The sequence below is a fragment of the Pteropus medius genome, unplaced genomic scaffold (genome assembly GCF_902729225.1).
Source record: "Pteropus medius unplaced genomic scaffold, Ma_sr-lr_union100, whole genome shotgun sequence".
Lineage (NCBI taxonomy): Eukaryota > Metazoa > Chordata > Mammalia > Chiroptera > Pteropodidae > Pteropus > Pteropus medius.
In genome coordinates this window covers 2,920,199-2,947,873 of record NW_024354886.1, presented here as the reverse complement: position 1 = coordinate 2,947,873, position 27,675 = coordinate 2,920,199, and the positions used below count along the sequence as shown (strand labels likewise).

The window sequence follows — 27,675 nt, the reverse complement described above, 5'->3', positions numbered from 1 at the left end:
GTTTCTTTCTCTCTCTCTTTCTCTCTTTCTCTCTTTTTAAATCCAGTAGTAAAAGGAGGTCATGCAAAATATGTGCTATTTAAGAACAGACTTACCCTTTAAAAATTACCACAAGTTTAAAGTTGTTTAAAAGTCAGTTATGGTTTTAAATAACATGGAAATCGTCATGAAGTAAAAAAGAAAAGAAAAAGAAAAGAAAGACATGTGAGAAGAGGTTCCAGTTTGGGGCGGCTAGAACTGGGGTGCTTCTTCAGCAGGCGAGGAGGGCGTGGCGCGAGAGTTAGAGTACCTCCCCCGATCCCCTCCCACCTAGGGCTTGCTCCCCGCCCACATGCACCTTCCTCTCGCGCAGGCGCAGTGGCTCCGGCGTGCAGGCCGGGGCGGGCTGGGCGCAGAACCCTCGCGCGGTTCGCGAGCGCATAGCGATTGCTTCTGTCTGTTGTTTAGTTATGGCGCTGTCAAGGAAGCGCTGGGGCAGAGGGAACCCAGGTCAGGGTCTAGCTCTGTGCTGACGGCGACCCAGGGCCGAGTGGGCTATGGGGGAGCCCGGGTCCTTGGTCATGGGGGTCCGCGCCCGTAGCCGGAGCTGCTGCTTGCGGCGTGTGGGGATGGACGCCGAGTGGCTGCTGCTGGAGGATGGAAACGAGGTGAGCGGGAGGAGTCCTCTTGAGGGAAGGGAGTTAGAGGCCGCGCTGAGGGAACCAAGGCGTCCGGGCCCGAGGGATAAATGGAAAAGAGGAGGTGGTCGCGGGGAAGAAGAGGGAGAGTTGAAAGTCCTGGGGGAGAGAACGGAGGAGGGGTTCTGGTGCGAGCGGTTGGGAGGTCTGAGGTGGGGGTGCGTGGAAGTAGGGACCGTGTGGGATAAAAGATGACCTTTTGACAGCGGCCTAGGCCTGTGGCGCCACTTGGGGCGGCAGCCCAGGTTGCAGGAAGGAGCCGGGTACAGGGGCACAGCGGGAGGTGGGCGTGGAAGATGTGAGGACCAGCTGGGGTTTCGAAGGGAGGAGGCGATTGGTTTGGGGAGGGGACTGGGACAGCCCCCATTTGGGTCGCTTGGAGCCCTGCGGAGCTCAGCCCGGGCGGCGGAACTGTGAGGCGGAGCTGTCCCAACTTGAGCCGAGAGAGTGAACTTTTTCGAGTTTATTTTGAAAACGATTGTGAATTTTGGGTCATGTCCCCTAAAATACTCAAAACTTTAATGTAAAAATGTCTTCCTTTCCAGCTCTTGAGGAAAATTGGTGCTGTGAGGTGGGCCACATTTATCCTTGTGAGTCTCGGTACTGCCGAGTGGCACCCCCTGAGCTGGGTCGGGGATGGGAATTCAGAAATATAAAGACTCTCGTCTCCAAGGACTGCTTATATTGTTTTCTAATGTGGTCATAAATTTTAAAAAATTAAAGAGGGAAGTTGAGGCATAGTTTCTTTTGGGAGCCACTAGGACTGGAGTGGTGGTACTAGAGAGTGTGACAGAAGAGGGAGGAGAGTTAAAGAGTGTAGTCGTCATGAGGAGAGCTAGATCAGGGACCAGCTTGTGGTGACTGGGAACCATTTGGAGTTTGGAAATAATTTGTAAGAAAAATAAAGAAGTCCTTTGAGTACTATGTATGTTTAATTAGATTTTTTTCCTATAAACTATATAGTCTCATTTTCATTTCTTAGGTATTTACTGAGTACTTGAATTGTTTAGTGTGCTATAAGAGAGCCAGATAAGGACTTCTGCCCTCAAAGAGTTTATGGTTTGAATAGGGGAAAGAGGATTTTATACAGTGAAGCAGTATGAGAACACCCAGGCAGGCTGTATGATCAAGTGCAAAGATGTGGAGTAGTTAGTACTATCCTAGAGCAGTGGTTCCTCAAGTCAGAGGAGGGATTCAGGTCCAGCCTTACATATTTGTGGATTAGGAGGTTATAAAGGATTACTTGTATGCTATGATTTGAAGAACACCAGGGAGACACCTCTGCCCCCAAATCTCTAATCTCTCCAGGTGTCATTGCCTGCAAGTCCATGTTAGGCATTCCTTCTTTTAGCTTAAGCATTGATCTTTCCCTGCGTCACTCTTTCCAAAATCAGACACCTTTGGGAAGTTTAATAAGATACTAACACCGGAATAATAGTAACTATATTTTGTGTAGGGTTTGGGCTTTCACATAATTACTTAATCTAAGCCCTACACATGTACTAAGTACCCTATAAGGTACTTAGAGGTCAAGTGTTAACTCATTCTTCAGATTCAATTGCCATGGATTCATTTATTACTTCTAAATAATTTGGTAGCATTGGGAATGTTGTGGGGAGGGGAGGACAGGAAGAATTACAGCACCTGCAACAAGGACAAAAGGACTAAAAAGCATTCCTAGACATATTTTAAACTGTTGAGTAATATTGTATGGGACAACCTCTCAGGGGAGAGACCAATAGAAACCAGAGCGAATGGTGAAGAAACATGGGAAGACTGGCTTGCTTCATAACCCTGCGTGGAGGAGAAGCCTGCCAGGCTATATGCAAGACTGAATCTTAGGAAGTGGTTGGAGCATAGCCTGCAGTAAGTATGAAGAGAGGTCTGCGTCAAAGCCAAGAAATGGAGTCTTAGTTATTCTAATGGTCCCAAACCACAGCACAAGCTTGCGTGCATATGATTTTAGGAGGTATGCTGACATCATTTAGTTATAATAGCAGAGTAAGTTTTCTGCCTTCCCAGTTCCCCTCACAGCCTCAGATTTCACAGATAAAATAATAAAACAAGGTTCCTCTCATTTCTCTGAAGGAAATACTATAGTAAATTGTTTGCCTGAATGTGCATTTTGAAATTTCTTAAACCAATCCAGAGAGTTTGCTGGAGAAATAAATTAGATAGAGATTTATTGCAGATTAGCTAGTTTCCTGGAAGTATAGGCATCTAGGCCTTTGGGAAAAACCATAATATCTTCATTTTCTCTATTTTCTTCTCGTGTTTGATTTTCATGAACTTTTCTATCCTAAGAGGGTTGGAAAAAGGGACAGAGTGATTCTAGAATATTTGCTGGTCATCCGGGAAGCAGTAGGAGTCATTCCTAGGAGGAAAGGGATAGGATGAGTGAAGGTGAGTAAGGACAAGGTGATCTTGTAGACCAATGATGTCAGTAGGCTCAAAGCCTTGCAAAACTGTTGTACAGCAAATGGGAACACCCCCAACATATAAGTTGGCACTCAGTTCCCATGGGAAATTCAGTTTTGTGTTACAAATGATGATGGAATATCCAGATAAGCTCACTGCAGACTCTTTAGCCATGGTATACTAAGGTAAGTTCTAGGACCAGACAGTGAAGGAAAGGATGAAAAATAGTATTGTCCTCCTTTTTTAGATTCAGAGTGTGCAGGAAGCAATTTCAGAAAAAGGGACTCATCTCCCTTTTCTATAATACTTTCCCCAGGCTACTCACAATGGCACTTTGACTGTCTCCCCTCAAGTATTAAAATGGAATGTGGAATACTTCCTTTATTGGAAATAAAACTACCTAAATGATAATTCTTACTGAATGTGGATGACAGATAAATCCTTAAACATTTTATTTATAAAAGATATATTATTATTCAGAGGAATTTCCACAGTTAATGGAATTTCTGGCAAACTGTCAAAGAACAGAAAAACTTCAGACTCAAGGTTTTTGTAGAGGTGGGCACCACAACATTTTAAAGAGAACAAGTCAGGTTGTAAGAGTTCCTGGCAGCTTGTGGCTCCGTAGTTTCCAGTGGTAATAACCTAGTTTCCAACTTCTGACCTAAAAAAACACCCATCCTAGAATCTGGGAGGACTTGTAAGTAAGATCTTTTTATTCCATTATTCACAGATACCTACTGAGCATCATGCCAGGTACAGAAATGCAGCGGTACACAATACAGATAAGGTCCCTGCTCATGAAATTTATATTCTAGTAAGGGGGGGACAGAAATAAGTAAAACAAACAAGTTAATTTTGGATTGTGATAAGTGCACCCTAATAACATAAAGGAATGTGGTAGGGTAGGACAGAGGGGTGGCGAGCAGGCAGCAACTTTTGATGGAGCGATCTGGGTAGGCCTCTGAGGACCTGAAACTTGAAAGATGAGAAGGAGCCTGTGCAAATGTCTTAGAGAAGAGTGTTTTAAGCAGCTGGGACAGGTGAAAAGACCCTCAGGTAGCAGGGAGTGTTTCTGACCATAGTACGAGATTAGTCTAAAGAGGTGGAGAGAGTTAGGACATTCAGGGCCTTATAGGCTATGGGAGGGAGTTTGGATCATTGGAGAATTTTAAGGAAAGAATGGAAATGATCTGACTTAAAGTTTTTACATTTACAATTGCTGCGTAAAGAATTAAGTTTAGGAGAGCTAGCATAGGAGCAAAAACAGCATGACTGGAGGGGGCCAAATTATTTGGACTGTGGTAGTAGCCATAGAGATAGAATTTAACAGATTTAGAACGTATCAAATTACAGCCAGTAGAATTTGCTAATGATTTGAATGTAGGCATGAGAGACAGAAAAATTAAAAATGGCTCCTGAGTTTTGGGATAAGTAGATGGTGGATGGTAGTGTCAGTTACTGAGATGAAAGTTTGTGGGGAAGAATAGATCAGGGCAAGGACAGTCATGGTGATCTTCGAAGGACAGAGGAGGACAGGCATGATTCTGAAAGATTTTTCAAAGGAGCACAGAAGACAGCTTTTAGAAAACCACTGACCATTTGGCTTAACGTTCCTGAGTAAGGTTGTGGTATGGGTCATCAAAGAGGTGGCTTGTGCACCAAGAACAAGCAGGGAATTGTAAGAGCTGGATCTCAGAAGAATTTCATTTTCTTCCCGACAAGGTTATTATGAATTAGATTGGCCCATCAGGAAAGTATGATAGATGTGAAAGTATGATAAAGATTGCTTCTTTGCAACCTTTTCCAGGGCCTCTTTTGTTGTCCTGTGATTAAGACAGAAAATATGGACTCGATGCAGACTTTTGGTTGAATTACAACTGGTTGAGGTGTACCCAGATTGTGTGGTAGAATGTATACTAGGCTTTCCTGAGAGCTTTGCCTTTGTGTCTTCTCTCAGTATTTTACCTGTGTCTTGAATGAAGTTACAGAGGACATCATATCAGTTTGGTGGTTGACTCAAAGCTGGAAGGGGTACTGAGAATGTGATGGCAGATTAAAAATTCATTCATAAAGATATTGCCAAATTAATGTGATAGGCTAAACTAACACGATTAATTTTACTAGAAGTCAATGTAAGGTCCTACACTTGAATCCGAATTTACCAACTAGTCAAGAATAGGACAGAAGAGACATGACTTAGCGTAGCAATTCTTGGGAGAAGGTCAGACCAAGAAATTTAATCATTTGTAAGCCTGAGGATACTTTGGCAGTGTATAGATCTTGCTATGAAAACTAATGCAATTTATATGCTCCAGTGATAATATTTAGAAATGGGAAAGTGATACTTGGATTCAACCATGTAATAGAAATTAAGTTTATTTTTCTTAATATGACATCTAGGAATAAAAATAAGCCAGGAATTTCTTGACATACCTATTAGGTTAGCAAAGAGATTCAAACACATGCCATGAGAGGTTGGTTGAAGTAACTGGGAACATAGGGCCAAAAAAAGAGAAGACTTGGTAGACACTTACAGCTGTCACATGGGCGGGGAATTGGAGATTTTCTGATGGTGCCCAGGACAGAGCCAGGACCAGTGGATAGAAGTTGTAGTGAGAAAGATGCCAAATCAGAGCCATTAAAAAATTGGAGAGACCGTCTTGGGTATAGAGGCTTTTGTTCCTGGCAGCATTTAAGACTAGCTGATGAGGTATGTAGAAAGAATTCCTCCATCTCATGACTTTTCAGGGTCCTACCAATTCTGACATTCCATGAATAACTGTCTTTTTGCCTTTTTCTACCTGGTGGCTCCTCTGGCAGCTGAAGGAGGACATAGCTGATGAGCTGTTTGGGTTTCTTAGGAGTCTGGTATTGTAAATCAGGATATGTGTATACTGCTGGTCAGTGAGATTGTCAAGGACCTCCCTTTTCACCACAATGGTTGATGGTGTCTCTTACATTGTTGTTGTCTTCCTAGGTGACTATAGGGCGAGGATTTGGTGTCACATACCAACTGGTATCAAAACTCTGCCCTCTGATGATTTCCCGAAACCACTGTGTTTTGAAGCAGAATGCTGATGGCCAATGGACAATTATGGACAACGAGGTATGGTAATCTGTAGATGCCTAATGACTTTCATTGAATTTTTGTTCATTTTAAAAAATTTTTTTGTCAAAGGTAGTAAATATATGGTACAAAAGTTAAAGATTCAAAAATATATCTTCTCCCCTAGCCACTCAGTTGTCTTCCCTAGAGACAACCACTTCTGTATGCTGCCAAAGATTAGATTATGCCAAAATAATTTCTGAGGACTTGAAGTGAGTTACTTTGAAGGGAACACCTCAATTGCGGCAGTAGGTCCTACTTCAGAAACTAGGCTGAGTTACAAGAGGAATTGGCTCTTTGTAACTTGAAGATCCCGGAACCTTGGGAATCTGGTGAAGATTCTGGAGAACACCTGTGGTTCAGGGCATGGGGAGGAGGAAGGAGCTGAGCTGACTGCACCTAGCTCCTTCCTTTTTCCACCCCTTTCAATCAGAGCAAACCATCTCTCTCCTTTTTAAACCTATTTTATGTATTGGTATTCTGAGGAAGATTTCCTTTGAATAAAAATTTTTCTGCTTTAAATATTTGAAAATTGTGAATACTAAGGGAGGTGAAATAATGTATAAAGTTCAGCAATTAGGAAGTACCTAAAGTGCAGATATGCAAGCACGCAGGAATACAGTGAAAATAAAGAATATGAGGTGAAAGAAATTCTAATGTAGAAATTAAAGATTAAGAAGTATAAAATGTCTTCAGACACCATTTTATACTGTTCTGGTTGGAAGGATTTTAAAGATAACTGTTAGAAGAAAGTGTATTAAAAGGGTTCTGAGATGAAACATTTGGTTCCTATGTGTGGGGAGGGTTACCCACACCACCACGCAATGCTTGGGACACCAGCTGAGTGTCCTACAATTCTGACACTATCTACCTGGAGGTAGCATCAGATCCCACAGGTAAACATTTTAGTCTCACAAGACTGCCCTCCACTTCAGAACCATGCTTCTGACCAAATGGTTATAAAGTGGAGGTTCCAAGTACCCCTTCCTTGGACTTGAGATGCCAGTCATAAGTCCAGGTTGTTAACCTGGACTTCTGATCAGCTGGCTATAAATTAGAGGTTTCTCTGACCTCCTTCCACTTTGGATTCAATTAATTAGCTAGAGTGATTCACAGAACTCAGGGAAACATTTATTTACATTAACCACTTTATTATAAAAGGGTATAATAAGGGCTATACAAATGAACATCCAGTTGGAAGAGATGCATAGGGCAAGGTTTGTGGGAAAGGGCATGAAACTTTCATGCCCTGTCAGAGTGTGTCACTCTCCCAGCACATCCATGTACTTACCAACCCAGAAGTTCTCTGGAACCTGTCCTTTTTTGGTTTTCATGGAGGCTTCATTACATAGGCTTCATTGACCATTGGTGATCAATTTAACCTCCAGGAGGTCAGGGAGTGGGACTTAGAGTTCCAGCCCTTCAATCACAGGATTGGTTCCCCAGGCAACTAGCTCTCATCCTTCTGTGACCCTGGGACATTCCCAAAGTCACCTACTTAACATAACAAAAGACACCTTGATCTCACTCACCACTTAGGAAATTCCAAGAGTTTTAGAAGCTCTGTGCTAGAAATGAGGATGAAAACCAAATACATATTTCTTACTATAATTCACAATGTCCTGCCTCATTTTGCATGCATAAAACTATTAAAGCTGTTGGAGAAAGTACCTTCCTGCACTAGGATTAAGTTGCGTTGGCACTGTGTTGAAGGAGAGGCTGTATAAATGCTAAGTAAATTGGTTCAGCACTCTTGGCAAGATAGTATGAGAAAAAAAATGGGCACTGAAAAAAGGACGTTAGAGATGATCTAGTTTAACCTCTTTTGGGGACAGATAAATCTGAGACCCAGAGAGGTAAACTGACTTGCCCAGGGGCCTTGTACATAACTGACTAGTTGAGTGAGTGAATAAGCCAGGGCTCAAACTCAAATAAGTCTCTCTTCTCTGCTCCATTGTCAAATACCAGTACAGGACACAAGCAATTGGCTGCTATACTGGCTGCATGATTTTAAAAAATTAATTATGCATATTTAAGATAAAGCAACAATGCTTTAAAGCCCCTGTAATAGCTTATATCATAACACCTTAGGAAAAGATGTTTTCTTCATTGGAGTTGGCTATCTGAGAAATGAAGTTATAGTATTATAGAGGTGAGTTGTCTGCTGCTTCTTTCCTTGATTATATGCAATATAGATGTGTTCCATTGTTGGGATAGCAGATTTTGAGAGGTTGAGAAGCCACTGGCTGACTGATTTCCTTGAACAGCAACCTCAGGGACACAGAGGCAGCCTTTGCCAGCAACAGGTCTTGACTGTGCTCCCCAGATTGCTCTGCAGTGTTCGTTTTGTATCCTTTCTTTTAGGGCCATTGTCTGAGACAGATCATATACAAGAAAGGTAGGCACCTGATTCTTCCAAGCCACTTAGTTCAAGCCACTTAGCTTCTATTTGGTTTGTGAGGCAACTCTGACTTTTGAGAGAAGTTATAAGTGGGGTCTTTTGATGGAGCAACTATTCTTATAGGTAAGCCCCTCCCCCCACCTCTTAATAGATGCTCCTTTCCTTTCTGGCATAATGCCTTGGCAGCCCTCTTCTGATGAAGGATTTGAATTTCAGGTACAGCATATTATTGTTATGGTTCTACCTGAAGTCATTTGCCAAGTCTTTTCAAGAAGTAGATATTTTTAATAATTCAAAACTCAGAACTACATTCTCTCTTCATAAAATGGTCTCTCTTCTATGCTGGGATTGTTACCAGCAATCAGATATCTGTGTTGTGTGATTCTGGAGCTTAGTCATTGGATCCCCCATGAAAGATTTGCGTGGAGGTCCGATGCTCAGAGAAGAAAGACAGCAGGCAAAAAGTAGCAAACAGAAGTGATGTATTAAGCAAAGTACACTTGGGAGAAAGTCCAAGCAGACATCTTGATAGAGGATTGAGGGCCCCTGAGAAGTTGTTGATAGGGGTTTATATGGGCCATAGGGTTTCTTTGTTCTTCTTCTTTCCCTTCCATTTTGAATAATGTGAATTCCCTGCACCTTCCTTTGAACCTCCCACTCCTGGCCCAAGCACATGTAGTGTGTTCCTGAAGATGGGAAGTTATATGCCTGCACCGTGGGGATTTTGAGGGTATGCTCAGCTAACTACTTTTGCCTAAACCTGTTGCACCACCAGAGTAAGTCATTTAATGATTATCTGTAGTTAACTGACCAGAGGGAATGAGGTAGGCATCAGAAGCTGCCAGGTGTCTTGCTTTCTGTCTGACTTCTGACCATAGGAAAATGAGGGAGTCACCTGAAGCTGCCTGGTGTTTGTTATGTACATTTTATTTCTAGACCCATCTTGGGGCCTCGCTAACCCCTTATTGTCCTTTCTCCTCCTCATATCAACCTATTTGCCTACCCTATCAGAATGGCCAGAAAGGGAAAGCTTAAGTACAGATACAAAAATTACAACAAATGAAGTTTTGGTTTAAAATTGGCTGAGGGAGATTCTGGGAAACATGGCCGAGTGAGAAACGTCCCCAGATCTCTCCCCTTGAAACAACAATAAGCTGAACATCTAAAACTGAACAAAAAACACCCAAACTGCACACCAGCATGTCTGAGTATGGGATCTGCTCATAAGAACTATCACAGGTCAGAACCCCAGGTGTCAGGTGGTGGACTTGAAGAAATAAAGAAGCTGCCTGTCGTAGTCTCCAGAGCTCCTTGCAGGAGGAGGGAGAGAGGTGAAGGTGCAGCAACTTCCCTGAACAGCCCTGCCTGGAAATACCGGGACTTCTACGCAGCCGGCAGCAGGGCCCAGTCATCAGGGCAGAAAGCAGAGAAGCAGGACGGGACTGCAGAGAAACAACAGTTGATTTTTACCGGCCCCAGTTGCAAAACCGAGGCTGAGCTGCCTTCTAACTCCCACCCAAAGGGCCCCTCCCCCCATACCCTCCGAGACTGAACACCACGGAGTCCGAGGGTAATCTGAACAAACGCTGCTAAGGCTGCTATTACAGCCTCTGGAGTTCCCTGCAGGAGGAGGGTGAGGGGAAAAGGTGTGGTGACTCCCCTGAACAGCCCTGCCTGGAAGTGCTGGGACTTCTGTGTAACTGGCAGCAGGGCCTAGTCATCAGGGCAGAAGCAGAGAAGCGGGATAGGACTGCAGAGAAACGACAATTGATTTTTACCAGCCCCCAGTTACAAAACTGAAGCTGAGCCACAGCCCCCAACTCCCAACCCAGAGGGCCCCTCCCCGCATATCCTCTGAGACAATCATCAAAAACCTACCAAAAAGTAAAAGTCCAGGACCAAATGGCTTCACCAATGAATTCTACCAAACATTCAAAGAAAATTTAATACCTATTCTCCTCAAAGTCTTCCAAAAAATCGAAGAGGAGGCAATACATTCCAACTCATTTTATGAGGCCAGTATTACTCTGGTACCAAACCTGGTAAAGATAACACAAAAAAAGAAAACTACAGACCAGTATCTCTCATGAACACATGCAAAAGTCCTAAATAAGATACTAGCGAACCAAATACAGCAACATATTAAAAAGATTTTACACCACGATCAAGTGGGCTTTATCCCAGGGGCACAGGGATGGTTTGACATACACAAATTGATTAATGTGATATACCACATAAGCAAATTAAAAAATAAGAATCATATGATCATATCAATAGATGCAGAAAAAGCCTTTAACAAGATACAGCATTCATTTATGATGAATACACTTAACAAAATGGGTATAGAAAGAAAATACCTTAATATAATAAAGGCCTCAGCCAACATTATACTTAATGGTGAAAAACTAAAAACCTTCCCTCTATGATCAGGAACAAGGCAAGGCTGTCCACTATCACCATTGCTTTCAATATAACGTTGGAGGTTCTAGCAAGTGCAGTCAGGCAAGAGAAAGATATAAAAGGCATCCAGATAGGAAACAAAGAAGTCAAACTGTCACTATTTGCAGATGACATGATTCTCTGTATAGAAAACCCTAAAGACTCCACAAGAACACTACTAGAAACAATAAGCAAATACAGTAGTCTCTGGATACAAAATCAACGTTCAAAATCTATAGCGTTCCTATACTCTAATAATGAAGCATCAGAAAAAGAAGAAAAAATAATTCGTTTTACAATTGCGAATAAATTTAACAAAACATATGAAGGACCTATATAATGAAAACTACAAGAGTTTATTAAAAGAAATCAAAGAAGATACAAAGAAATGGAAAGATACTCCGTGTCCTTGGATTGGAAGAATCAACATAGTTAAAATGACCATGTTACCTAAAGCATTATACAGATTTAATGCAATCCCCATCAAAATCCCATCGGCATTTTTTTAAAAGAAATAGAGCAAAAAGATCATCATATTTGTATGGAAGGACAAAAGACCCCAAATTGCCAAAGCCATCCTGAGAAAAAAGAACGAGGCTGGAGGCATCACTCTACCTGACTTAAAATTATACTACAAAGCAACAATAATCAAAACGGCATGATATTGGCAGAAAAACACACACGGACCAGTGGAACAGAATTGAGAGTCCAGAAGTAAACTTATATTTATATGGGCAAATAATTTTCGACAAAAAAGCCAAAAACATACAGTGGAGAAAGGAAAGCCTCTTCAATAAATGATGCTGGGAGAACTGGAAAGCCACCTGCAAAAGAATGAAACTAAACTGCTATCTATCACCACACACCAAATTTAACTCAGAATGAATTAAGAAACTGAATATGAGACCTGAAACAATAAAATGCCTAGAAGAAAACATAGGAACTAAACTCAAGGACCTTGGACTTAAAGAAGATTTTATGAATTTGACCTCAAAGGCAAGAGAAGTAAAAGCTAAAATAAATTAATGGGATTACATCAAACTAAAAAGTTTCTGCTCAGCAAAAGAAACCGTCAACAAGGTAAAGAGACAACCATCCCAGGTGGGAAAATATATTTGCAAGCAACACCTCCGATAAGGGCCTAATATCTAGAAATATACAAAGAACTCATACGACTCAATAACAACAAAGAAACAAACTTCCAATCAAAAAATAGGCAGAGGACCTGAACAGACACTTCTCCGTAGGGGGCATACAAATGGCCTACAAAGATATGAAAAGATGCTCAACATCGCTAGCTATTAGGGAAATACAAATCAAAACCACGATGAGATACTATCTCACACCTGTTAGAATGGCGATAATCAACAAGAGAAGTTATAACAAATGTTGGAGAGGATGCGGAGAAAAAGGAACCCTCATACTCTGCTGGTGGGACTGCAAATTGGTACAGCCACTATGGAAAACAATATGGAGGTTCCTCAAAAAACTAAGAATTGATCTGCCATATGACCCAGCAATTTCTCTACTGGATATTTACCCCAAAGACTTGAAAACTCATATCTGTAAGGATGTTTGCACGCCGATGTTCATAGCAGCATTATTCACAGTGGCCAGGACATGGAAGCAACCAAAGTATCCTATGATAAATGATTGGCTAAAGAATCTGTGGTACATATATATACAATGGAATATTACTCAGCCAAGAAGAGATGAAATATTGCCATTTGCGACAACATGGATTGAACTTGAGATAATTATGCTAAGCAAAATAAGCCAGACAGAAAAAGTTGAAAATCACATGACATCACTTATATGTGGGATATAAACCTAAAAGCAACAGATGAACAGGATAAACAAACAGACTCAGGGACATGGACAATGGACTAGTGGTTGCCAGAGGGCAGGGGGTGGGGGAGGAGGGAGAAGTACATGAGGTAAAGGGGGTCAATATAGGGGGATAGAGGGAGGGTGAAGTGGGTAAAGGGGATCAAAAATATGGTAGCTGAAGGAAACTGGACTTTGGGTGGTAATCACACAATAGACTATATAGAAGTGAAATTATAATGTACACCTGAAAATTATATAATTGTATTAACCAATGTTACCCCAATAAACTTAAAAGATAAAAAATAAAAATAAAAATAAAAATGGCTGAGGGAAAAAAAACCCAACCTTGGAGGACTGTTTACTTTGTATACAAAATATGAGGATGATTATAGTAGTGTAGATTTCAGTTAATTGAATAGTACTTCAGATAGTTCATCTGAATTGATGTCCAACTGTTTCAGAAAGTTAGTTGTTTCAAAGTCACATTCTGAAATGCTTTGGTGGGTTTGTACTCTCCAGTCCTGGAGGCTCAGGCATATCATTTGAGCTTTTCCCATTCTTCCTCTCCTATCATATTGCTGTTCACTTGATACCTGGTAATTCCTACTGATGCAAGATGGGGCTGAAGCCATATGCCAACTGAGAGAGAGTCTTTGGCTCCATGCAGAACAGAATTCAAGAGCGATCCAGAGTTAAAGACAAAGGAGAGTTTATCAGAGAAGGAAAAATGCTCCATAGACAGAGTGTGGTCTCCTCTCAGAGTCAGAGAATGAGATCCTTAGTTTTTGAGGAATTGGGTTTATATCTGTTTCTTAGTTTCTGTGAAAAATTACTGATTATAGGGAATAAAGTATGGAATGAATGGTTGAGTTTAACTTGTGCAAGGTACAGCTTAAAGTCTTTGTTTTCCTGACTGACTGATATGGGTACTGATATGGGTAAGCAGTTGTTAGCAATCTCAGCAGAAATCTTCTTTTGTTCTGTAGGTTCCTCATGGTCTGGCCGTATGGCCGATTAACCAGATTCCATGTCTAACATCTAACATGAAACAGGCTCTGAATTCTTGGTTTAATATTTAGTCAGTCTGTGTAGTTCTCATGCCTCTTTCCTATATTACTACTTTTGTCCTTCTCTGTAGACTCTGGCATTTAAAGTGTCTGGTGAGTTATACTCTGTGTGAACAAACCTTGCTGCTTGGGACAAGTCAGCTTCTGGTCTTCCAGCAGCTAGAGCAGTGGTTCTCAACCCTGTTTTCAGTTTTTGCCCTTACCTTGGGGTACTTTTAAAAATATTGATGGTATCACATTAAAATCAAGAACTTCTATTCACCAAAAGACACCATTAAGAGAGTGAAAGGCAAACTCATATTTGCTACATATAATTGATGGACTTATAGTTAGATATATACATAACGTTAAATTAGTAAGAAAAAGAAAGATAACCTAGTTTTAAAAGTGGGCAAGAGTCAGGCACTTCACAACAGGTTGTATCCAAATGTTCAACATCTCTGAAAAGTTGTTCAACCTCATTAATGATCAGGGAAATGCAGATTAAAACCAGGATGGAATACCACTACACACCCACCAGAGTGGCTAAAATTAATATTGAAGATGCCAGGTATTAGCAAGGATATGGAGCAAAAATTGTCTTTGGGTAGAAGTATAAATTGGTACAATTATTTTGGGAAATTATTTGGCATTATTTATTAAAGTATGCACATATGTACCTCATGACTATATTTTCAGTCTCAGAGAAACAGCTCAAATGTCCATCAATAGTATAATGGAGAAATAAACTGGAATATTCTTACAGTAAAACCACTGTAATGAATATGAATGAACAACTGTATCCTACAACACACTAAATACATTTTGCAAACATAGTATTGAGTGAAAAAAGTCAGACACCGAAGAATACATATGATGTCATTTATATAATGTCAAAACCAAGCAAAACTAATGTGTGATGTTAAACCAGGCTAGTAGTCACCTTTTTGGGGTGAGGGAGGAAAAGGGGACCTAATGACTAGAAGGAGGCAAAAGAAGGTTTCTAGGATGCTGACAAATGTGGGTTAGGTTTTGTTTTGTTTTTTAACTTTGTGGTAGTTACACTGAAATGTTCACATTATGGTTATTCATCTGGTTGTACATTTATGATTTGTGTACTTTTATGTTTGTATGTTATGTTTTAGTAAAGAATTAAAAAATACTGACTGATATACATCTATTAGAATTGCTAACATAAAATAGTACGAAGCGCTGGTGAGCCTTCAGAGTAGTGGAACTCTTAAACATTGCAAGAGTAAATACAAAATGGTATTGCCCCTGTAAAACAGTTTCTTACAGTTAAACATACACTTACACAGTGATCCTATTCATAGGTATTTATCCCGAATTAATGAAAACTTATGTTCTCACAGAAACTTGTATGTAAATGTTTATAGTGGCCTTATTTATAATTACCAAAAAGTGGAAAAAAACAACTAGGGAAGGAATAAACAAACTCGTACACCTGTACCCTGGAATACTAGTTAGCAATAAAAAATACCAAACTACTGTTAGGCAACAACGTGTGCAGATCTCAGCCATTATGCTAAGTGAAAGAAGCCAGACTCAGAAGGCTACATATGGTATGACTTCATTTCTGCAACATTCTAGCAAAAGTAAATCTGTTTGGTAGGGCAGAAAACAGATGAGCTGTTGCCTGGGAATGGGGGAAGTGTTGGTTATAAAGGGACACTGTGTCTTGATACAATTACACACTGTGTATATTTGTATATAAACTTGACTAAAAATCCTGATGCCTGGTTCTCCTCTCAGACCAATTAACTCAGTCTGAGGGTGAGATGCAGGCATTACTGTTTATTTTAAACATTTCCAGGTGGTTTCACTGTATAGTTAGGGTGGAGAACCACTGAGCTACATAAATCAACTGAAAAACTCCAAGGAAACGTTGCCTTCTGTCTTTGGGTTTCTACTGTCTTCAACAACTGATTAAAAACACTAGACAGAGATTGAAAATCAGGTGAAGTAATTAGTGTATTAGGGGGTGCATATTATCTCACTTTTTCCCATTGATGGATAAGAGACATTAGGTAGCCTTTTTTTTGGTTATCACTTTGCTGCTACTGACATTATTCAAACTGGTGATTATGAAAACCAGCATCAAGAAAGGCATGACAGAGTTTGATTTATTTAATCCATTGTATTTGAGATCATACCCTGGGTAGTACTCAATCGTTCTCTCATAGCCATGGTAGTTTCATCCTTTTCTATAGTCGCCTTGTGAGCAGACCTGACTCAGGGCGATGGTCTAAATTATACCACTAGGTGTCACCAAGGAGTGATGAATGATGAATAGATGAATCCAAGGATAAAATGTGATGGGAAATTTTTGAGAGCTTATTTTCCAGGCCTGAAGGGCTCTGAAAGAGGCAAGTTAATGCAGAAGATCTAGTGGAGGGTTGCAGTATGTCTTGAAAATTTGCCCCAGCTTTTTAGGGATTCCTCATTCTCTAGCCTTGGGCTGCTTCTGTAACCTTCTTTATTTATTTACTCTTATTTTTGCCCTTGAGGTTTTTCTTAAATGTCTATACTTTGACATTAGATGGCCTTCTTTGTCATATTACTTTTCCTGAGACCTTTTTCCTATGTATAATCTGTTCTGATATAAAAGTGTTCTCAAATAGATGCTTCTGACCTCCATTCCCCACCTTTGTTATTTCCCCACTACTGTCAGAAAACTGATTACTCCTTGTAGTTTCTCAGGCTAAATATGAATAGAAAGATTGGGAAGAGATTGGTCAGATAAGCCAGGTTAGGCCCAAGGCAGTGGGTTAAAGGCAGTCTTTCTGTATATATCTATGCTTGGCTTTCTCTCTCTCTCTCCCCACTCTAGCCAAATAATATAAAACCAGAAACAGGGCCCTAATACCAAACCACAGCCGAGATTTGACCTTCATCCTCTGTGCCTTGTCAAGCCCTTGTCCCTCAGATTTGGGTTGACTAATTTTTCTAGCTGGTACCTATAGTTACCAATATAAACATAAGTCTTAGTCCCAGTTTAGCTGTGAGTTTCATCCCTGGCCTGTCCCCCAAAGTTAAATCCTTGATAGAGGTTAAAATGCCCACTTGTTTCTTTAAACTCTAAATCTGCATTTGTTTCAAGTCTGTTTTAGAATCTATCATCCCCATTTAGCATCTCTTAGCTAACCCAGCTCCACATGATATTTTATTGCATTTATGGGCTCTGCTATGTAATCTCATACTTATATGTGCCCTTGTATTTTCTTTCCACAGTCAGCTGCTAAAAACGGTTTTCATGTCTTGTACTTTTGCACTTGGAATAGTTACCTTGCAAGATACTAAGCATAGAATCAAAGTAATTGTTAATAAATTAATTGAGCCAGAATATAATAATAGTAGCGAGCACTTATATAATGCTTACCATGTGCCAGGCACTTTTCTAAGTATATTACATATGTTATCTCATTAAATTCACACAAACACCATGAGAGAGAGACTCTTCTCCATTTTATAGATGTGGTAACTGGGGCATAGAGAGGTTAAGAAACTTGCCCAAAGTCGCATAACTATGAAGTGATAGAGCCAGATTTTAAACTCAGGCAGTCCAACTCCAGGGTCCATGCTCTTAACCTTTACACTATGATTTAATTAAAACCATAAAGTAAATATTGAACTTTTATTTTATGTGAGTCACCGTGCTGTTTTACATGTATTATTTCATTTATTCCTCACAGGTACTGTATGAGGTAGGTACTACACTACCCCTATTTTGCAGACAAAACTGAGTTTAAGTAAATTGCTGAAAGCCATGCAACTAATAAGCCCAAGGTGGTGCAGTAGGTTAAGAACCCAAGTTTGTCTGAGTCCCGTCCCGAGCTCCAGCTCTTAACCACTATTGCTATATTGCCCATGAACCTCTGGTGCTATTAACTGGGTCAGAGCCTACCTTTGGGAAAAGGTATTGGTACTCTCTTTTTTGGTTTATGTGTACTGGAAAGTGCTTTGCTTATTCACTGGTCTGTTCAAAGGGCATATCCTGGGATAGTGCTTGTGTGACTTTCCTGGTCAAGCCGATCTTTTGAACCTCATCATTAGATGATGCTTTCTTTACTAATAGCAGTTTTTTCAGTCTTGGGCCATTGCCTCCAGTTTAGGTGGGTAGGAGCTATTAAATTCAGTTTCTTTCAATACTACTGCATTTTTTTGAGTAGTTCATCACCAGTAATAACATGATTCCTGCCTGTTATACAGGCAGTTCTCTGTGGAAGCATGAATGTGAAATATAGATAAAAAGCCAAAGCACTGTTTGAAGAATGCTGTTTCTAATGATGGTGGTTTATGAACCTCTCTTTTCTATTTGTTCTCAAGGGCTTCCCTTCTGAAGAGGCAGAGGTTTTGCAACAGCAAGAGAGAAATTCTATTAAGAGGAAGAAAATCATGAAGTTTATTTTGTCTTTCTTTCCCTTTCCTCAGAGTCTGAATGGTGTTTGGCTGAATAGAGTACGTCTAGAACCTTTAAAGGTCTATTCTATCCATAAGGGAGACCACATCCAGCTTGGGGTTCCCCTGGAAAATAAAGAGAATGCAGAATATGAATATGAAGTTACTGAAGAAGATTGGGAGAGGATATCTCCTTATCTTGCCCCAAAGAGTGACCAGATGATGGAAAAAAGTAAGGGCTTGAGAACTAAAAGGAAATTTAGTTTGGATGAATTAGAGGATCCTGGAGCTGAAGGCCCCTCAAAGTTGAAATCCAAAATAAATAGAGTATCTTGTGAACGTGGTCAACCAGTGAAATCACATGGGAAAGGTGAAGTGGCCAGTCAACACTCTGAATATTTGGATCCTAAGTTGTCTTCTCTTGAGCCAAGTGAGAAGACTACAGGGGCTCACGTTTACTCTGGCCCCGCAAAAGCCGTGAAGCTTCATCATAAGAAGGAGAAAGCATCAAACCCTTTTGCATCTCAGAGCAGCTTAGAGTTGTTTAAGGTGACCATGTCCAGGATTCTGAAGCTGAAAACACAGATGCAAGAAAAACAGAAAGCTGTTCTGAATGTGAAAAAGCAGACCCCAAAAGGGAACTCAAAGAAAATTGTGAAAATGGAGCAGGAATTACAGGATTTACAGTTCCAGCTTTGTGCAGAGCAGGCCCAGCAGCAGGCCAGAGTGGAGCAGCTAGAGAAGACTTTCAAGGAAGAGCAGCAGTTTCTCCAGGTACCACACAGGACAAAAGGACAAGAGTGCTCAGGGGTGGGCAGGCTCTTTGTGAGCCTCTGGCCAGAGCTCTCTATTTCTGGGTCAGGAACCAAATGCTGAGTTCCAAGGACAGGAGACAGAATGGGAACAGAAAGCTTTGATGTAAGAGGTTGAGTCAATGGTTAAGGCTTCAGTATGATTATCAGATCAAGAACCAAAATTGGGGTACCAAGATGGGGTAAGGTAACTGGCAGAGCCAGCCCCAGGATGTAACTGATCTCAGGATATAAAGTTGAGGCATCTCAGAACTGAAGTCATTTCAGAGAGAGGTTGAATGAAGGTCAAGATGCCACGAAACCACACTACATTCCAATTAAACCAATAATGTCCTCATGAGTTATTTTACTTTGCTCTGTCAAAGCCTAATCAGGTAGCCCCAAAGCAGGTACTGGTTAGCTAGTTACTCTGCCCTTGATGCACCTGGCAACTTTTTAGCTCTGTAGCTAACCTAGGAAGTGGGAGGCTACAAAGGCAGAAAATGTTTTCCTTTCTGTCGTGAGCAGCCATCATGGAAGGGGACAGGTATACCATGATTCCATTGTTGGCTTGAGTGATAAACCACCTTCCATAGTGCCTTTAGTGGTAAGATAAAATAATGACTGTCTTAACTGTGTCAAAGTAAGACCAAATGTATCCCTGTCCCTGAGTCATTTTTGTGAATGGCAAGCTCTTGCACAAAGCTTCTAGGCTAGAGCTGATACTGGTCCCTGTTCAAAATGTCAGTTCCCATCTGGCAAGAGCCACATGTTTTGCTCCCACCTACTTGCTCAGGTAAAACCGAATGTCAAGAATTCCCCATTGTTGACTTAGAACTAAAATGAGCCCAGGATTGACGTGAATAAGCTTTTATTTACTTTGTTCAAGATAAAGAACAACGTGTAGTGTTGGCTTAATTCTGAACGATTTATAAATTTCATTCTAATCTCTGCTATCCTCTTGAACTGGTAGTATTAGCAGAGGCCATGGATTAAATAGTTCTTTCTGAGGGTGTACACTGCTTGCTTATGTGTATGTTTTTGCTTCCCTTTCCAGCCTGGACTAGTTCTTGAAATTAATAGAAGGAAGGTTAGCTTTACATATTTAGTGTTTGCCACCCTTCCCAGAGCAGAACTCTCTTTAAAGGCTAATATGTTCAGGAGCAAGAGTTACTGTTAATTAATAGTTGTGGCTGCTATATGGAATTATTCAAGGTATGGCTGTAAAATCTTTTTCCATACCAAAATGATAAAGGCAAAAAGGACTGGTTTAGAAATTTTTTCCAGGTGCGAAAGTCATATATAAATTGTTCATAGTGAAGTATATCTAGTTCTTTATTTATTAGCTGGATTTCTCTCTGCCGCCAAGCCCTAGGGATTTAGCCTACCTCAACTACTCTACTTATTCAGAAGCTCATTTAACACTTGCTGCTTCACAGAGATTTTTTTTTAGTACCCACATTGCCTGGCACTATACTTGGGTTTGGGTGATTATAAAGATGCCTAATAAAGGTATATTATACATATAAAATAATCAGAACAGTTTTAAGTTATTACATTTAAATTAGAGAACAACTTCAAGCTGGCATATTAAATGGGTAGGTAATTCTTAAAATAAGGAGGGAAGGGTCCAGAGTTTCTTGTGGAAGGACTGAACTTGATGATGTAGAAGGCATCCACGTTGGAGGGGACCAATAGAGGAAAAATAGCATAAGCTCAGGTGAGGTGGGAGGAGAAGCAGTTTATAGACTGGACGTGGTAAAGAGACTCAGAATGAGAAATAGAGGGTGCCCAGAATCAAGGGAAGAAATGTGGTAGAGCTCGTGAGTGCCAGCATGGGGGATTATATCTGAGTTTATATAGTTGGTGGCTCAAAACCTCTCAGTTTACATCCTTTTGGGAGTCACAGCATTTGCCAGTGAAGGAGACTTGGAGTATTAGCCCAGAGTTTCTCCAAAACAGCCTGAGTGATGATTGAAGGTGATATCTCTGAGGTGAGCAGTATTGAGCAGTTAACTCTGCTTAAATCCCTTACTGCCAACAGTTTGAAGTAAAATGGGAAAATCCCCCCCACCTCCTCCACTTCTTGCCCCCTGTTGTTTCCAGATGCTCATGCTAGCTGGTCTGCTCTGTTTGTTGCTCAATTTTGTTTCCTTTTCTCCTTCTTACTGGGAAACCTTCCATTTTGTTTTCGGCTTTGCAGGGTTTGGAGAAAGAGCAAGGAGAGGAGGACCTGAAGCAACAGCTGGCCCAGGCTCTGCAGGAGGTAACTTATTTCTTGCCATTGTACTGAGATTATAGTGGGCCGCAGAGTCGGGGGCAGCCAGGCTGCACGTAGCCACTGGCTGCCTCTGCTGTGTAGCACACACCTCTGCGGCATCTCCATTCTGTAGACAGAGCAGGTGGCATCTGCTCACACCATCAGGTCGGAGATTTGGAGCCTCACAGACATGCCAGACCTCAGCATGAAAACTTACATCTTCATCGGAGCAGGAGCTGCTCTAGTGAAGATGGAATGGAGCTTATAGCAATTAGGAGGCTCTCTGGAGGAAGTGGCTGCATTTCCAGAAAGGTGAGGACAGCAGAGGAGAATTGCGAGCTACAACTTGGCCACCAAGGCCTGCAAGGGCCTCCATTACCTCACCGTTCCTGAGCTGAAGCCATTGAGAAACCATGTGAGAACGTTTCAATGAAGCACTTTAGATCAGGTCAAGAATGTACAGTTTAACAGTCAGTAAAACATTGATTTACTGAAAGGGCAAGGCTCACAGTAATAAAATTCTAAAAGATTGTAATTTATTTCATGTAACTTGACTGTTTATCTCTATTTTTTATAAGCTTTTTTTGCATCTTTAAAACCTGCTTTGTCTTCTATCCTTTACATGTTACGATTACTAGTTTGATGCAAATTTAGTCAGGAGGTTAGTGCGATGCTTCATGTCTCCTTGAGAAAAATGAACATTCGAATTTGTTTAGGATAATATATATATCCTTACATTTGTTGCATACCTACCTCCCAAACTTAAACAGTGCTAACAGTCACTTATTATTATAAGCTTGGGAGGTGCCTGCCTTGATATCATTGAGGGTTGCACAAACAGCCTTGGAAAGAATTAGGTGAAAATTAATTCAGTCTTTTTGGAATTTTATTTTCTAAGTTTGTTTATTTTCTAGGGTGGGAGGGTAGGCATGTTTCCCATTTAGAGCATTATTAAATTAATATTCAGGTATTGTTTTGAAATTGACTGGAAAAGGGTAAGTTTCTGGTGCTCAGAAATCCCCGAGGGATCATTGAGTGCCCTGCACCCATGACTCCTCATCCTTTCCTGAGACAGGAAAACACACTATCATTTAGTATGAGGTACTTGGTTAGTCTCTGTTCATTAGCCTAAAATGGATATTTTTAGGTCACAGTTCTATAACAACATGTCTGGGGGGCATACCTCTCTCTCAACTAAAACATGGTTGTATTTTGGTCCACTCTGTTGGTTCTTCTGAAGCTTTTCTTTTTCATTTACCAGGCCTTTATAATTTCCATTTACATAGAGCTTAAAAAACTTTTCTGAATTATTTCATATCTGTTACTTTTTTATTAACACCGATGTGGGAAAGGTGCCTGTTTTCCCATTTTATAGATGAGAAAGTTAAGGTATGCACGTCTAATTCATGGTCAAGATGAATTAGTGGCCGTCTCCTTTAACTGCTTTTCTTAGGAGACCACACATTTTTAAGTTTGATTCTTAAGTAATCTTTTCAGAAATGCTTACCTTTACTCTATCCTCTTTTAAAAAGGGATTTCAAGTGAGATTTAAAGTGTAAACTATACTTAAACACAAAGGAGCTCAGAGATTATCTTTCATAGAAGTGGAACCTCTTGATGTTTAATATAGGCAGTTGGTCACAGTGAATGAGCTGTTAGCTCTTGGGTATGCCAGGTTCCAGAACACAGAGGCAGGGTTTAGGCAGCATTTTCTTAGGAGCATGTAGTGGGCGATTGGTAGAATAAATAAGTTAAAGGTCTTTTTTATTTCAATGAAAATGATTATCTAGTTCCTCTGAATCCCATTTCTCCCTGGTTATTTCTTAAAAGCCACTCCCATTGCGGGGCAGCCTCAGAGTTACTTATTAGTTCTTGAACATTGGTTCCTAGAATCACTCGGGTGGCTTTTTAAAAAATATGCACATTCCTGGGGCCCAAGCGAAACCTACAGAATCAAACTCTCTAGAAGGCAGTGTAAATTCTTCAGTTGATTTGGATGGCCACTGCAGCTGGCTTATTTCCAGAAGGATTAATAGATTTGATGGCTTCCCTCCCTATCTGCCCCCTTTCTAGAAAAAAAAGTAGCAGGTAAGTGTGATGCCCAGAAGGAACAAAGGCATTATTTTGAAATTGCCAGTCTATTGATCCCTTGAACCAAATCCACTGACAGAGGGAGCAGACACGTGTGTGGCTAAAAGGAACAATGCAGTGTAGCTCATCTTGAGTATGTATCTACTCTGTTTCTGCAGCATCGGGCTTTAATGGAAGAGCTAAATCGCAGCAAGAAGGACTTTGAAGCAATCATTCAAGCCAAGAACAAAGAATTGGAGCAGACCAAGGTACTAGAAAGATGATGAAGGTTTAGAATTTGGTTAGTACATGCAACTCAGCATTTTCAACAGTGCAAGGGTTGCTATGGTGAATGAAGAGCGAGATTATGGTTGTTCCTGGCCTCAGGGGAAATAATCCATAAAATTATTCAGGCCTATAGAAGGTTTTCCTATAAAACAACATCTATTTCCTTTTCTCATTCAGAAGAGAAATGCTGGGAATAAGATACTCGCATCCTGCAGTCTAGTTCATTGTCTATTGCAGCTGCTCCTTCAGTGTGTCTCACTGACATGGCTAAGGAGTGGTGTAGTCAAAATAAAAAATAGTTCATCCTCATGTATTTATGTAATTATTTTCCACATCAAATCAGTGGAACCCTTAAATTAGGGGCTATAAACTCAAGTGCCCACTGGGGTTAGCCTGGTAATGGAAGTGAGTAAAGTGGCTTGGGTGTAAGAACACAGTAGGGAGCTGTGAGAACAGAGGTGCACAGGAGAAGGGCCTTCGCCTTCCACCCCTACCCCAAGAGGCAGCTCCCCTCTGCTGCAGCCAGTCAGTTGTTGCCATCCAGAAATGCAAACCTAGTGTTCTCAAATCTTCTGAGTTTTCCACAAAAGATGGAAATCCAAATGTTTACATGAAATATCCCAATTTTCAAATATTGGCAACATATTCAGTTTTTTGTTTTGTTTTTCAATACCATGAGGGCCAAACTAAACAAATCTGTAGGCTGGATCCAGTCCACCATCAGTTTGCAACCTTTAACCTGAAATGAATGCTTGAGACTGACCGCATCTCTCAGCTCACCCCTCCTCACATGTAGACCTGGAACAGAGTACAGAAAGAAGGAGACTCTTTTCACTTGGTTTGATATCCTTATTCTCTGTTTAAATCACATAGTACCTTCTTCCCCAACCTCCAAGAAACCACCACATCTTTTTAAACCCAGCAATTCATAAGTTTTCAGGGAACTTGACTAGTTAGAAATGGGTCCAGACCCTATTGACTGCCATAAGCAGTCTAACAGCCTTTGCTTGGATTAGAAAAAATAAAAGATGAAAAATGAATCAACCACTCAAATATACCATAACTGTCTTTTCCTCTCCCCCTCAGGGGCTCCCGATACTTTCTGTTTGGGAGATGAGGTGCTAACTTAAATAAATGTCTGCTTCAAAAGAGCTCACCTAGGATCCTCTCTAAAAAGAGTATCCACAAGCAGTCTGACCTCTTGTGGAAAGCCTAGAGAAACTATTGCGGACCTCTGCAGGAGTAGGAAGTGGCAAGCATCATGATCTTGGGGCCTAAACGTCCTTCAAGAGGCCACCTCTTCAGCCTGCCACCTCTAGAGAAGATATTTTATAAAAGGGCAGCTACGAAAAGCACACCGGACCTTATACACTAACTCAAGCTTCCTGCCTCTAGGGACTATTCTTTATATCTTCTTGTGCAGTGAGTTCTTGGTTCTTGGGGTAATTTTATATTACCTCTGAACTGCAGTTCACTATGAGATACTTAATGCCATCTAGGGTGGTTGGTGGGATTAGTATGCTACCTTCAGTTTTTCTCGTTTGGTTAATTTTAAGGAGAGAGAAACTACAGTGAAAATACTGAAAAAGCAGAGAGAGGAAAGAAAGGAAGACAGTGCCCCATATTAGAAAACAGTTCTGAGAAACAGTAACCCTTGGGGGAAGTGTTTTATTCTCTGTGTTGCTGCGCCAGGATGAATTTTTAATTTAGGCTCCTTCTGAATTCCATTCCAGAAGATTAACTCTGCTCTCTGTCCTGTTTTACATTCTTGTTGGTTCTCCAGAATGACAGATGGGATTGTGTGTCTTTGCAGGAAGAAAAGGAGAAGGTGCAAGCACAGAAAGAGGAAGTTCTTAGCCACATGAATGATGTGCTAGAGAATGAGCTCCAGTGTATTATTTGCTCAGAATACTTCATTGAGGTAATTATGAGCAATGGCTCACACCTTGTCACTCTCTCATTTCTGAATCAAGGCTCGGCTACACAGACTGCTTCTGCTATAGGAAAACATTCTGAAGAGCTTTTCTTCCAGAAACTTCTTGTAGCTATTTGACTTCATTGTGACCTCTAGAGGTGGCCACTTCTCATTTGTTTTTGTAGTCTTCTTTACCTTCACTGTCCTTTTTTTAAATTTCATTTGTTCTTGAGTATTTAATGTAATCGATATTTTTAGCTGCATTAAAGCCTTTATCTCTTTGTTGTTGGGGAGAAAACAGGGCCACATGGCATTTGATTTTTGAAGTATCAGAATAAAGCTGCTCAATAAAGCTACTCTTTCTTTACTCTGAGCATGGTGCTGAGAGTGGGCGCGTAGCACAGCCTTTAAACAGAGAGGTAAATGTCATTGATGTATGGTCACTTTGGGAATTTGGCAGCCAAGTGGAATATATTTCAGGGACTTTGAAGCTCCTTATGAAAATGAAACCTCTCCTAGGTTACCAAATATTATCCTGTAATATTTTTGCACAGACGCTCTTTTATTTTTTTTTACAAATTCTGTCACTTGTGACCAGTTCATTTTATACCACAAGTTTAAATTAAAGTTGTTAAATGACAGTGCTTTTCAAACTCCTTTAAAAAGGAAAACGCATATAGACACTGCTTCCTTTTTTGTGGTGGTCTTTAGGAAAGTTGAGTCTATTAGCCTGAAAAATTCCTCCTGGGCAGACCTCTTTCTTTTGCCCTGAATCCACTTTGACTTCAGGTCATAGTTTCCCCTAGTTTCTAGTCATTTGATTCCCTACTCAGGAGAAACTCAGTATTATTGTGATAGGACTTATGGACTCTATTAGAGAAAGGCAAAGAAGGGGGGCTTGGAATGGGTGATGAGTTAGCCAACCTGGAACATCTGCACAGACAGACAACTTGACCTGTGTTTTGTTTACAGCAGTAGCCTGACCTTTTCTACTGGTCTCCTCTTAAAATCAGTGTTGGAAAGAGGTTTTATTGATTTATTTATTTTTTTTTAGGATGCCCATGTTTTATTCATAGACAAGATGTTTCATTTTAATCAGACAGGTTTTTAGTCCTGTTTATGAGAATTTACCTCATACAGTAAACAGATTGTCTCCTAGTTGGCTTTCTGGGCTCAACCTGGCATTTGAAAAATAGACAGTTTCTGTGTTATTTTACACTGCTGTCCTAAAAGCATGAACAAAGACTTTAAGCCTCATAAAAAGTTATATCTTAGGAGATATACATAAACAAGAGTGTGAAGAGAATGGTTTATATTCTTGGGAATGAAAAGGGCCCTGGCAGAAATCTGACCACTGGGTTTACTCAAATAATAAGCTTCCTTCTGCTTTCTCTCTTCTCATAGGCTTATTTACTTAGGGGTTCAGGCACTGTCAGTGTACCCATTACACTTTTCCATTTTTTTCTTTTTTCCTCAGCTTTTTCAGTTGTCATTTACATTTATTTTACTTTTTTGGTTTCTTTTGAATAGAGACGATGCTTCCTACCATTCTATATACTGAGTATTCAGTGTGTGCTCCCCTTCATATATTAAAATTGAGGTTCTAGTTCACCATTAGCAGGACATACATTTGTTTTTCATAAGAGAATTAGTGATGTATTTGTACCAAACATTCACACACTTACTAGTCCTACTTGTGCCCAGTGACATTTATTTGCACGGTACCTATCCCATGTTGGCAGTGGTCTAAGTCGGTGGAATAAAACAGACAAATCAACCTACCTGGGGCCTGAAGCTATGAATTTAAATTGAGAAAGAAATGAATCATATAACTCGAAGCTTGAAATTTCCCATCCCCAAGAATAATTCTGATGGCTTTTGTAAGCTCTTTGTAGGGTGGGATTATGGTTAAATTTCCATTTGGCCTTGGGGTTTAACTGCTCTCCTATCTTTGAGATCACAACCATCCTGGGATAGTAAACGTGACACTTCTGATGTGTGTTCACATTCAC

General features: G+C 40.5%; 1 protein-coding gene across 10 annotated transcripts in view; it reads left to right on the top strand.

Annotated features, from left to right (window-relative positions):
* Positions 1–233: 233 nt before the first annotated feature.
* RNF8 (ring finger protein 8) overlaps positions 234–27,675 on the top strand; it is a 38,087-nt gene continuing 10,645 nt past the window's right edge. For 4 of the 10 annotated variants that reach the window (XR_005651409.1, XR_005651407.1, XR_005651408.1 and 1 more), the window contains exons 1-7: positions 335–647; positions 6,076–6,204; positions 18,268–19,113; positions 21,334–21,396; positions 21,556–21,702; positions 23,640–23,729; positions 25,562–25,669. Coding sequence is in view for 6 of the 10 variants with exons in the window: in XM_039856079.1 (XP_039712013.1) it covers positions 537–647; positions 6,076–6,204; positions 18,268–19,113; positions 21,334–21,396; positions 21,556–21,702; positions 23,640–23,729; positions 25,562–25,669 (1,494 nt within the window). In the remaining 4 variants the exon portion in view is untranslated. Of the gene's footprint in view, positions 648–6,075; positions 6,205–18,267; positions 19,114–21,333; positions 21,397–21,555; positions 21,703–23,639; positions 23,730–25,561; positions 25,670–27,675 lie in introns of all 10 variants that reach the window. The other 6 variants (XR_005651410.1, XM_039856081.1, XM_039856080.1 and 3 more) reach the window with 5 other exon arrangements.